This window comes from Podarcis erhardii (genome assembly GCF_964252035.2).
Source record: "Podarcis erhardii genome assembly, chromosome: 1".
In the NCBI taxonomy this organism is placed as follows: Eukaryota; Metazoa; Chordata; class Lepidosauria; order Squamata; family Lacertidae; genus Podarcis; species Podarcis erhardii.
The window spans coordinates 70,243,784-70,257,112 of NC_138497.1; the positions used below are offsets into that span (position 1 = coordinate 70,243,784).

The 13,329-nt window shown below is 39.8% G+C and overlaps 1 protein-coding gene across 1 annotated transcript in view; it reads right to left on the bottom strand.

Moving 5' to 3' along the window:
- Positions 1 to 1,274: 1,274 nt before the first annotated feature.
- IPO7 (importin 7) overlaps positions 1,275 to 13,329 on the bottom strand; it is a 43,086-nt gene continuing 31,031 nt past the window's right edge. The window contains exons 17-25 of the mRNA XM_081879939.1: positions 11,549 to 11,615; positions 11,326 to 11,451; positions 11,075 to 11,172; positions 8,134 to 8,229; positions 7,412 to 7,632; positions 6,940 to 7,145; positions 6,075 to 6,281; positions 4,203 to 4,319; positions 1,275 to 3,359 (exon numbers count right to left, since the gene is read on the bottom strand). Coding sequence (XP_081736065.1) covers positions 3,262 to 3,359; positions 4,203 to 4,319; positions 6,075 to 6,281; positions 6,940 to 7,145; positions 7,412 to 7,632; positions 8,134 to 8,229; positions 11,075 to 11,172; positions 11,326 to 11,451; positions 11,549 to 11,615 — 1,236 coding nt within the window. The 3' untranslated portion in view covers positions 1,275 to 3,261. The remainder of the gene's footprint in view (positions 3,360 to 4,202; positions 4,320 to 6,074; positions 6,282 to 6,939; positions 7,146 to 7,411; positions 7,633 to 8,133; positions 8,230 to 11,074; positions 11,173 to 11,325; positions 11,452 to 11,548; positions 11,616 to 13,329) is intronic.

A 13,329-nucleotide genomic window follows, 5' to 3' on the forward strand; every position in this document is an offset into this window, starting at 1 on the left:
ACTTACTGTTTTTTTGTTATTGTAGTGGCCAACTAGGAGCCTATGGGAAGCCCACAAATGGCATAAGTGCACTGCTGATTCGCAGCAACCAGCACAGTGGTATCTCAGTTTACAAACTTAATCCATTCCAGAAGTCTGTTCCTAAACCGAAACCATTCTTAAACAGAGGCGTGCTTTCCCTAATGAGGCCTCCCACCACCGGTGCCCTTCCACCATTCGGGTTCCATTCTTAGACAGAGGTAAAGTTCGCAAACCGGGAAACTACTACTGGTTTTGTTGAGTTTGTAAACCAAATAGTTCGTAAACATAAACCGAGGTACCACCGTATTCAGAAGCAAATGGCTGTCTGCTATTGGAGGTAATACAAACATTGTGGCTAGTAGCCATTGAGACCTTCCCCATGAGTTGTCTAATCTCCTTTTTAAAGCTCTCCAAGTTGCTGGGCATCAATCTTCTGTAACAAATGGCAGTTTTATTTGCATGCTGTGTGAAGTAGTGCCAACTTTTGTCTATCTTCAGGTCCACCATTCAACTTAATTGGATGACCCTGAGTTTTATAAGTATTGCAAGCCTCCCTAAGTTACTCAGCTTTGCAATGCAAACTAAGCTACCACACACTATATGGGATTTGTATAAATATATTAGGGTAGCCGATGGGGTAGCATTCAGCTTCCATAGGGGCAGAGTCCATTGGCCATGCTGGCCGTGGCTGATGGGAATTCAGTCCAATTAACAAACCACATTAACCCTACTCAACAGTTTGTGCTGCAACTGTTTGCTGTTAGGAGCTGTGGTGCTAAGTCCAAGGAGGAAAAGTCTTATTACAGCAACCCAAGGGGCCCAGTTCTCTAAATACCAGAACCTTACCAGAGATGTCAAAATGAGAACAAAGCATTTGCAAAGTTGTACCCGCTACAAAAAAGAATGAAAGAAAATCCACAGGACATTAAATTTTAAAAAGCTCAAAAGACAGAATGGCAATGAAATGTCTACAGGACAGGTTCAGGAATCCAACTTTATTATGCTAGTCTGACCAGAACCTGAATAAAAAGATAGATGGAAGATCGTCCTCTCTCAAGCAATTCGGATGCTACATAAGCCTGCCTTAATCAAATCCACATTGAAGACCAAAGTCAAGAATGAACCCATGAGTGAAAAGGGAAAGCCCTTCGTCTGGCTTGAGACAAGTGAGAGGTAGGTATTCTGTTAGGAACCCTTACATTCCAAGCACCCCCCAAAATAGATACATACAAAACAAACACGCATCACACAAATTGTTTTTCCGAAGACTGCATTTTTGAATATCATAATATATATGTTCATTTCAGTTTCATTTTATAGATATAAATCAGATCATTTTTCAACCTGCCTTTAAAGTTCTGGAGGTTTACACTTAAATTAAGGTAGCTTGTTCAGCATCAATTGTAACAGCAGATGACATTGAATAAAAAAAACAGCCAGGAGGGGTAAAACATTTTACTTAAAATATTTGACACCAGTGATCTCAAGGCAAGATCAAGAACCTCAGCATTTAAGATTTTATATATGTGTTTTATAGATGGGCCCTAAGCCAGGCCAAACACATCATTTTGATGTTGGCTTTTTCACTGAATCATTTTAATAGTGGTCCCAGTAGGGAGGACTTTGTTACCTTTCTAGTTAATATACTAACTAATATACCACCTGGAGGCAAGGGAGAACAAATTGTAGCTTCAAAAATGAGACTAGGTAACTGTAAGGCCATGTTCACATGATCATACCTTAGCTTTATAAGCTAGAATATGAGCAAATCTTTTTGCCCAAGCATGCAGCCCCTTTGTGCAAGCCACAACTAAACCAGGAAGTCTCTGATTAGCCATAGTTATCCATCAAACAAGCCAATCTCAAACACTGTTCGTGATCCTGGCTTATTCTGAAACTGTAACCACCATTTCTCAGTTCAGATATAAAGAGAAACCCCAGTTAGAGTCTCCCTGCTTTAATCACAGCTTACGTGAAAGGGTTATGTGCTCAGGCAAAATATCTTGGTACAATAAGCTGGGATATGAACCAAGCCACTGATATAGCTGGATCAGGCAAATGAAAGAATGTCTGATTTTGGACATCACAAGGCCAGGGTGGGGTGGGTATGAAAACAAGAGACAGAATAGAGATGTTAAAACCTCTACCCAGGTCCTAGAAAAGGAGCAAAAGGATGAGAATAATAATATTCCCAAATATGGGAATAAACTTCAATCAGATCCAACCCAAGTTAGCCAAATTACTTTTTTTAATAGATTGCATATGTAGATGTTCACCACCACACTTCAAAATACACTCCTGTAAGAGCAAATCTTCATGTCAGATTTCACATGCTGCTGAGAAAATGAACTCCCCTCTCAGCACTTTAAAACATGAAGGTTTCTGTATCCAAATTTCCACTTGTACATTGACAGCTTTAAGAAAAAACAAAGGACACAGAGGGTGTTGCCATTTTTTTTCTTTTTTAGCAGCAATGAAATACCACTAACCCCTTTTGTACATAACCAAATTCAAGTCACAACCAGTGGTGACTGCACCACAAAGTCACCAGGTACAAAACTGCTAGTTTTAAATAACTTGAAATTTTTCCCCAGAACATCCCTTTTTTATAAACAAACATTTTGCTATTTTTGTACATAGGCTAGCAGGCTTGTTTCAATATGAAAATGCTAAATCATTTACAGATTTAATCAGTTATGTAGTGCTACAATAAGTGTCCGATATTCTACATATGAACAATCTTGATAAATGGAAATGATGAAGTGTTAAGTAAGGCTATCCAATTACCTTTATGTACATTAAAAGAATAGATACCCAGCAGGAGAAGGGGTAAGGGGGAAAAGATTGGGCAAATACTCATAGTCCCACAGGTGTAAAAATTAAATTGGCCTTCTAGCTTGTGTACTGTAAATGAGACCTTTCCAACAGTCCTGCAGCCAATGCCTTTTTTTCTTCATAGAAAGGAAGCTGTCTTCATGACATTACCTCTTGATTTCTGATTTCCACAGCGTGTCATTTGAAGCTCAAGTGTCAGGTTCTTCCTATCTTCATAAAACCTTTCCAGTATTCGGTTGCATGATCAAGTCCCACTTCCTGGGTTGGCTTTTCTTTTTTAAATGTTCAATCTACCAATTCATTTAGAGTGAGCTGTAGATAACATGAACCAGTTCTGGAACCACTATTGGGAGGAACACAAGCTCTTCACTACAATCACACAGTAGGAGGAAAAGTAGTGATAATTCAATTCATTCCTGGGGCTGGACCACCAAAATTGAATGAACTTGGCACAACTGGAGCATTGAATTTGTATCCACCATGCTTTTCAATCATTTTGGATTCTGAAAGGGAGAGAAAAATATAATTATCTGAAAGTCACAATCCATGTCTTGTCACAGCTGTATCAAGTTCTTGATGTGCACATTCATGCAATGAAGGGCTTCCATTTTTTAAATAAGAAATTATATTTTCAAATATCTTCAGAGACAAACTCAATTTCAAGCAGAATACTAGGACATGAAATATCAGAGTTCAAATTCCCAAAAATGGGGGGTGGGGGGAATGTGTATGCCACCTTGAGTTCCTTGGAAGAAAGGAGAGTTATAAAAGCAATAATAAATACATAATCCAAGCTTTATTTTTTAACTACTGCATTACAGGAGGTTGGACTAGATGACCCTCAGCAGGGTTCCTTCCAACTCTACAATTCTGAATGTACAAGGTGTTACAAAATCTGAATGGTGAACGTTAACTTTGTTAATCCTATGCAAAGGCCCACTTGTATCAGGGGCAAGAAAGAGAAACAGGGCATGCAAACTTGAAACATATACCAGCTGCCAAAAGGAAAAGAAAGAGAATTCTAACATTTTTACAAAAAACCAAAAACACTTGGAAGACAGGCAGGTCCACAGCCATGCCCTTTCTCCATCTGAATTGCTAGAAAACACATACACATGCATATGTGACTTCCAAGAAAAATCAACGGTCAATTAGGTGGCATCAAGCCCAGAAATTTCTGTTTCACGAATTGGTACTTCAATAAGCTGCAAGATCAACGCAAAGCTTGTCCCCTACAAGCAGGTCCTCTTTTTCTTAGAACAGGGTGAGACAGAGAACTTTTAGGTCCCTTAATAAAATGCTAATACTAACATCAAACATATCAAACATAGTGAAAATATGCATACCATGGGCTGCTCTTCGCTGATCTGCTAAAGTTGCTACATCCTGTAACTGTTTTCTTTGTTCTTCATTAAGACCACGTGTCAATGCTTGGTACCAAACAGGGTTACGATTCTGAATTGCTACAGAACAAAGAGACATGTAGACATTTAACAGACAGACTAAAGATAGGCTAAGAGTTCAGCAAGGTAATAATTTCTTTGCTCTGCAAAGCTTCTCACTCTGCCACTACCCAGGCTTCTGGTAATACTTTCTCTCAAGTCCAAATATTTCCCTCTAAACCAATTATTGGCCTAGTTCTTTCCAAAATACTCCACATTCCACTAAAATGGAAGTACAGTGGTACCTTGGTTTAAGAGCAGCTGTGTTTATGAACTATTCAGTTTAAGAACTCCACAAAACCAGAAGTAGTGTCCCGGTTTGCGAACTTTATCTCGGTCTAAGAACTGAATCTGAACAGTGGAAGGGCACTGGCGGCAGGAGGCCTCATTAGGGAAAGCGCGCCTCGGTTTAAGAATGGTTTCGGTTTAAGAACAGACCTCCAGAACGGATTAAGTTCGTAAACCGAGGTACCACTGTATTGTTATTAGAATTACATGGCAAATTAACATTCTGAAAGGAAGAAAGGAGCAGATGGAATCTCAATAATTGTATTAGCCCAACATACAGATAAAAGTATACTATTAAAACAAATTACAATGGAGTTAACTGAAATACCAATTAAGGAAAAGGGTCAACAGTTTTTGTAACACATACAAAACCCAGTTTGGATCTATATTATTTCACTGATACCACCCATTATGTAAGCCCATGGAGACTTGAAAATGCAACAAAAAGGTAAATTCCCTTACAACTCTACAACGTGTGATGTCTATAATTTTTAGTGCCTAAAGTAGATTATGTAAGACTCATTGTAGCCAGACCTTCAGTTCAGTTAGAGCACATAACAGAGAACACAATGACATGCTTTTAAAGGTCAGGAACTCTTTTAATGGTCAGGAACAATTTTTAAACATTAGTTTAATTCCTACACATAATGAGAAATGTATCTAGGTGTTACAAAAGTTTAAGATATTTGCAGTCATTTTGATTCAAATTTAAATATTAGTTTCACTCTTTTATTTATTTTAATACAATTATTTTAATATCTATATACCACAATTTCTAAGTGGGGTACAACAGGGGCATAGCATATATCATAAAATCAGTTAAAAGGAGCCATATGATCACAAAGCTCACTTAAAATGCCTGCTAAAATAAAAGAAAGTCTCCACCAAGCACCACAAGTTCAACATAGAGCGGAATGTCTGATCCCAGCTAATTGGGAGTTCCATAGATTGGGCCCACAACACTGAACACACAGCTCCTGATGGAAACTGGCCATGCAACTGAGTCGTAAGAGACCACTAACAGTGACTCCTGCAAACACCTCAATAACTGGGAAGGGATATAGGACAGGGGTTGCCAACCTTTTCGGATTAGTGGGTACATTTTGAATTTTGAGAGGATGTTGGGGACACCAGTCACAAAATGGCCTCCATGAGGAGTACGACATAACAAAAAAGCAGAATGTTAACCATCCTCGACAACCTTAGGTTGCTTCACTGAGGTAACCAAACCACACTGAGGTACAGACACATTCAAGGATGTGCCACAACATGAAAAGTAAGATTTCTTCACTCACAGACCAAAAAAACCTGCCCACTTTCAAACTTAACCCATATCATACCTCAGCTGCAGTTTTAAATAATATTCCTCCCTGAACTCTAATTGCACGCCTAATTGCTACCCCATTTCCCAATTCCAATGGGAGTCCCCTACCACGCAAAAAAGAGAATACCAGTTTGCTATGCAAGATAAACAGCAGTTGGACTTACTCTGAAAAATTGCTTTAAATATCTGATATTCATCAACAGGATTATCTTCATCATCAATAATGGTTGAATATCCCTCCAAAGCAGTCTCTTCTGCATCATCTTCTTCCCAGTCTTCATCATCGCCATCTTCTCCAGCCTGCTTTGCCAGAATCTCTAAATATTCCTGTCCATCTTCATCAATATCATCTTCATCACTCCCAAGTTCCTCTGTAAGAAGATATGGCTCAAGGATAAAAAACAGCAGTGTACTTTTCTCCATTAATTTATGTAATATTTGTACTTCATAACAATTCCACAGTTTTAACCTAGGGCTAGGCTCTAGGATTCTGTTTTGCTTTTATCTGGGAAAATTCGATGCATTTACAATGCCTTAGATGAAAACTTTCTCAGTTTGCACTATACAGCTTGAAATGAGAAATAAAAGCCCAACACAGAGACATAAAAGAAAAAATACAAAAATTGGACAAAGTGAAGAGCAATGAAGCAACAGTGAAGTCTGATTAGGTTTGCTTTTCAAAAAGCAAACTGAAAAGTAAAGATACTTGGCACGAAAAACTAAGCTACTTGGTCTGATATTAAAAGTGTTCATAATACAAGGATAAAGCAGAGGAAGCACTAAATGAGTGACCATAGCAAATATAGTGTGTAACATAGGAAACAAAACACTAGGTGAAAAAGAAGGAAATGGCAGGCCAAGATACAAACATCTGAATCCTATTTGGAAGAGAACGAATAAAGCAAGGAGGTAAAAGCAAGAGCAGGAAAATCGAAAGACAGACGTACCAGGATTGAAAGTTCATTGAGAAGCTGTCACCAGAACATAATAAATACTGGTGAACTGCTACCAGAGGGGTCAATGCTTTACCTGCTTCCTCGTCATCTTCTGCTTCATCATCATCATCACTATCATTTTCATGCTCAGCATGGCAAGCATATGCTCTTTTCAAGCCATTAAATAAAAGGATGAAAGCTGGCAGGATTTGGCCCGAAACCTGATTTAAAACCTGTGGTATTTGTTCCAGATCAATAAGTGCACACAAGCCTAGGACACACATTTTTCTGTCATGAAGCCTGAAATGCAAGAGGAAATTTCATATTACATTATTTTTCAGCTTTAGGAAAAAGAAGGCAAGTAGTATACAACCCAATGGAGACCTTAATTTAGAGAAGTGCAAGAGCAAATAGGTCTTAAATGTACAATAAAGCTTCTTTTCACTTATCCCCAATAGATGTAGCCCTGCAGAAGCCATATGAAAAGGTGGATGAGACATGCACTGAGTGCACACAATTTCAGAGCACCGTGCATCAGAACTGTGATCCCCAAGACACAAACTTACCCCAAGAAACAGTCCACATCATTAAGCCACTGTGTAATGAAGTGATTTGTAACGGGCTCCACATTATTAGGGAAGCGTAGATTTTCCAAAGTATTCAGAAGTAGATGAGGATTGTAATACAGAGCAGCTATGGCAACCTGGAGGCACATCGTTCGCAGTTCGCTTGTTTTAACTTCTCTGGTCAACCGCTCTAAAGCAGCTTCCACAAATAAAGGTATACACTGCAAAACATTTATAGTGACAACATTCAGTAATAACCCGATTTTTACATTCATTAATAACCCCAACCAGATGCATCTTTTAACTCAGGGCGGCTCAACTTTTCATACTAAGTGGGCCACCAGAGTACTTTGATGCAGAACTCATGGGCCGCACACTGTCTTGACACCGGGGGTGGGGAGCAAGCCCAAAATCTGACACCTCCCAGCCCTTGTGTTACCTTCCCAAAGCTGGCTAAGCGAGGCACCAGGCTTTAGGAAGGGGATGCAAGGCTTTGGCATGATCCAAGAGCCCCCCACCTCCTCCTCAAAGCTGGGAAAGCACAAACTAGGTTTTGGGAAGGAGGTGGGGGGACCCTAGAACCCTGTTAGAGACCTCAGGCCTCCTTCCCAAAGCCCAGCACATCACTTTTGATTAAACATGAAAAGGGTAGGTGACTGTGTCTCCTCTAGAGAGTTGCAGCTATCATATATTTTTGGCAGTCAAAAGTCCATTCCACTTACCTGATCAATGCCACGACCTTTACACTGTAGAATGATCACCTCTAACAGTTTTGCTGCATGACATTCTGCATCTTCTCCTGCCACACCTGTAAGGACCTAAGAAATACAATTATACCCCATCAGTTTCAGTACTGGATATTTAGTAGCATTTATTCTTTATATTTTCAAAGGAACAAAATTGTTAAGGAAACTCTCAGTCATTCTACCTCCCATCTGCACAGGCAGGCTGCACTGTGTATCAGAACCATATGAAAAAAATATTAATTGCGTAAAGAAGTTACTGGCTGAAATCCCAATACTACTGTTCCATTTGCAGAATGGCTTTGGTCCAGTGCTGATATCTGCTAATGTAAGTGGAGGGGATTTTCACTGATTTCTCCTTCCTGCTGCTGCCTTCTATAACTTCCCAAAAAATCTGTTCCAGAGGATTGGGGGGCCCTCCAGACCACTGTGGAGGGTGGTGGTGGGGGACTACAGGGGGAAACTGGTAAAGACTGTTTCCTCTTCTCTGTTATGGTGGGTGCCTCTGCAAGATCAAAAGCTGTTCTACAAGTAGAACAGCAGTGTTGGATTTCACCTAGGGAATATTATTTTACATCCACAAAACTGAATTCCTGGTTAGGTTAGCCAGTAAAGGAGCTGAATGTGACTGACCGTTTTTATACATTCAACTGTAACTTAGGTAAACATTTGTCGGTAATTATCATATCACAAAACTTAATGACATGTGAGCATTTCTGTCCCTCTCACCAACATAATTTGTATTTCAGTGGAAATAGAAAACATTCTGCCAACTGAAATGAGCACAAAGCTACACAAAATTCAAGCCTAATCAAGCACTGGTGATCCAGGTGAAGAAACAGGCTTGTATATACAGATACTTCTTCCAGATTTCAGACAGACATAGCATTTTGTGCCCGACTGTGGAAGGGGAAGGAAAAACTGAATCATCTAGCACCCAGGAATGTTGCCCCATTCTGGAGATTCTTCTACACAGAAGCAAGCAGCTGCGTGCATGTTAATGTGTAGGAATATGCCTTAGTGTGAAAATACATTATTAGTACGTACCAGTAAAACTTACAGCACCAATCACCAAGTTAAATGAAAGCCAGTATATACGTAAGAGCTCATTTTTGATGGTTGCATTAAAATTGGGAGTCTCTGTTTTAAAATAGTGTATATAGGTATGTAGGGCACAATTCAAGGAACCTCCTTTGCATGCATATAAGTGCATACATTTCAATCTTTCTTCTCGACTGGAGTTCCCTGAAACTTGGGAGTAGGTTGGGGACAGACACCTGCCCCATCTTAGCAAGGAATCACAGGTATTAGACCTAACCGCTCTAATAATCTGTTTAGCAGAGTGAAATTCAGAAGGCACTGGGATTTCTGTAGTCAGCCACAGCATGAATAATTTTCCAGTTCAGCTCAGCTGCAAAATCACTGTGAGGTCATGTACAAAAACAGCTGTAATGGAAACTGGTGTGTTCATGTTTAATCCAACTAAAATCATCCACCACTTTTTAATAACCTGACTTTGAAGGCAAGGTTATGATAAAAAACCAACCACAATACCACACAGTAGTAAGCCGAAGCCTGAATACAAAGAGATGTGTTTAAATTACACTTAGTATGAGTCCAGCCCACGTTCAATCTCCATGTTTGAGAGTTTGGAGGCTGGTCAGTGGTAAGCTTGTCTTTCGACATCACTGCACCAGTACTATGATCTCAAGTTGCTCTTTGGCCACATGCTGTATGTGAGCAACACAGTCTAAATGCAAAACACAATTGGACTGTATTACTAGGCACAGATTAGAAACTATGCACACACATGACTGTAGCCATTTTAATCCACTTCAGGGGAAGAGTAATACAACTGCATGACTGGTTACTGCATGGTTAAGCGCATGGGAGCTTTCAGAAGAGGTTATGGACTAATACAGGATTAGGAAACATGTGGCACTTCATATGGTGCTCAGCTACTACTCCCATCATATCTGACCATTGGCTATGATGGCTGGAGCTGATGGGAGTTATCCAACAATATCACCCCTGGTCTACTGACTCTCTGTATAGTTGGATCCACCACGTATTTTTAAAGCAAAATGGACATGCAATTCCAGAGGTCCCAATAATTTAGCTTATCTAGGTCTGTGTAGAGTTGCTGGACCTTGCAGTCTCTTGAATGTGAATTTGGATTAGCTGCTGGAAAGGCACAAGTCTTTCTTTCCTAGATCTATACTGCATAAGGGATATCTACAGGATTTATTTATTCAGCAAAATTTATCTACTGCTTATGTGTAATAAAACATCTAAGTGGTTTACAAAAGTAAACAAAACATTAAAATTCCAAACACACCCTAGTGAAAGACAGGTATTAAAAAACTTTCAAAAGAAAGGTGCCTGGATAGGCTTGTCTAAACAATGATTTAAACAAACACTGAAAAGAACACAGAAGAAGAAGAAGAAGAAGAAGAAGAAGAAGAAGAAGAAGAAGAAGCAGCAGCAGCAGCAGCAGAGGAGGAGTTTGGATTTGATATCCCGCCTTATCACTACCTGAAGGAGTCTCAAAGCGGCTAACATTCTCCTTTCCCTTCCTCCCCCACAACAAACACTCTGTGAGGTGAGTGGGGCTGAGAGACTTCAGAGAAGTGTGACTAGCCCAAGGTCACCCAGCAGCTGCATGTGGAGGAGCGGAGACGCGAACCCGGTTCCCCAGATTACGAGTCTACCGCTCTTAACCACTACATCACGCTGGCTCTCAAAGGAAAAGGCACTTGCCTTATGTCAATGGGCAAGAAGCTCCAAATGAAATGAATGATTTCTCACAAATGTGGAATAAATATTTTTTGGCACCTGTAGCAGTGCCAGTTCTGCAGATCAAAGCACTCCAATGGTATAAGTTTAGCTACAATGATAGGAGGATTAGTGAGTTACTTACCTTTTTGCACATACTGTAGATCATTTCTAGGTATTTTGTATCAGACAGGAGTGTATCGGTATCAACAGTTACATAATTATGCAACAGTGGCATCATATCTGCAGTAAAAAGATTAATCAACAGTTGTTATTTATGTGTTCTCTTGGTCAATATGAAAAGCTGCAAGGTACAAAAAGGTATCCTTATCATTCAGTTCTGCAGTGGCCTGCCTATGCTCAATGAAGGAAGACAGACCTAACACGGAAGTTCACCTGTAAAGTAGTCAAAGCCGTCCTGCTGGAATACTTCAAAGACCAGAGGCAAAAGCTGCCACATCTGTGCTGAGACCTGCTGACAAGTCAGACTGTGAGCCAAGGAGAAGATTTCCTCATAGAATTCTGGAACAGGAAAAAGATGTCATGAACCTTGGCTTGATCCAATCAGTGCACCACATGCAAAGTAATAGCTGAAGGGTGGGGTGGGGAGACCTCTTACCCAGAACATGCTGTTGTAACACTGTTCCTATTACTTGCAAACAGATACCTTCCAACTGCTGGGTAATCTGAAAGGAATGGTTTAAAGGAAACATGGTCAATGTCATAAATTGCTTGTTTTAAGTATTGGAGGACGAATTTGGGTCTTCAGAAGTAGAGTACAGGAAAACAATTAATTAGATGGGATTATAAATTATGAGGGTTTGTGGACAAGGTTTCTAATAGGACCTATCTTTGCTGCTTTTGTCTAACTTGGCTAGTAAGCCATAGGATCAATACAGAATAGCTGAAACTTTCCCTGAACCTTAGATTAGGATAAGTTTTAAATATTGGAAATGGTCCTAATTGGTAGCAGCTTCTTGAGGAGCCTTAAATATGAGTACAGTGGTGCCCCGCAAGACGAATGCCTCGCAAGACGGAAAACTCGCTAGACGAAAGAGTTTTCCGTTTTGGAGGCACTTCGCAAAACGAATTTCCTATGGGCTTCCTTCGCAAGATGAAAATGTCTTGCGAGTTCCTGCGGGTTTTTTTCCCTTTTCACCCCCTTTTTCTAAGCCGCTAAGCCGCTTATCCGCTAAGCCGCTAATAGCGCTAATCCGCTAAGCCGTCAATGGGCTTGCTTCGCAAGACGGAAAAACCAGTAGACGAAGAGACTCACGGAACGGATTCTTTTCGTCTTGCGAGGCACCACTGTACAGACAGGAAGTAGTTAGAGAAATTTGAGTGAAATCACAACCTTGGAGACAGAGAGAAATTTGGAAGGAAGGAGGGCTGAAATTGGGAATTGTTTTAATGGGAAGCCTCTTCCAGAGATTTAAATATGCCAAAGTAAGAAAAAAGAATGGGTAACAGTCTGGGAAATGGTTTTTATTTAGGGGCCAGCGGTTGCAAATAAATAGGGACATCAGCAGACATGGATTAAACGCTTGCAAAAAGCAACAATAAGGATAATTTTTAAAGTGGAAATAGTCTGTAAGCACAGATGTGTAATGTATAAAGCGGTCTGAATGTTTCAAATATCTGTGCAGTATATCACAAGTTTAATTGTTTAGTAGTTGGGAAATTGGGTAAAGGGACCTGGAATGTAAGATGATTTGGTTTATTTAAAGAACCAGAAGAGGGGGTGGAAGGAAGTCTGGGGATTTTTTTTTGGGGGGGGGGGAGTAAAAATGTGTTCTTTTTGGTTATTTTTTAATGTTAATGAGAAATGTGCAGGGTAATCTGGTATTGATATAATGTGGCATATACTGGATTTCTGTAATTGAGAATTAATGAAAATTATTTAACGAAAAAAGGGTAAGTTTTAAATAAAACACACAACCACAAATTACTTGGGTGGGTGGCCTGTTTCAAAAAGCACAATCAGAGGCAAAGCACATTTACAAAGGTGGTCACTGCCATTATTTGAAGTGTTTAATACTAGGACTGTTTTATAAGCATCAGAACAAAAAGAGTGAAGTTCTGATCAAATTTATGTCTTTAATAGATGTTTGAGTACTAAAGGGTTAAGAATATCGCCTTCTTATCTCTGTCACAGAGAAGGTTGTTCAACAAAGTTCTCATCCATTTCACTGAACACACTTGCTAGGTTCATATGTCCTAAAGCACACACGACGACTCTGAAGCCACTGGTCTCAAATACAAGGCAGGCAGAGAAATTAGATATTGCAGTGTCACCACCTATCTATTGTTTATTTATATATCTGAAACATTTTGAACCTGCTCTTCAGCCAAGAGGTTCCCAGAGCAGCTTACAAAGATCAGACTTGCAATCTAAAAAGT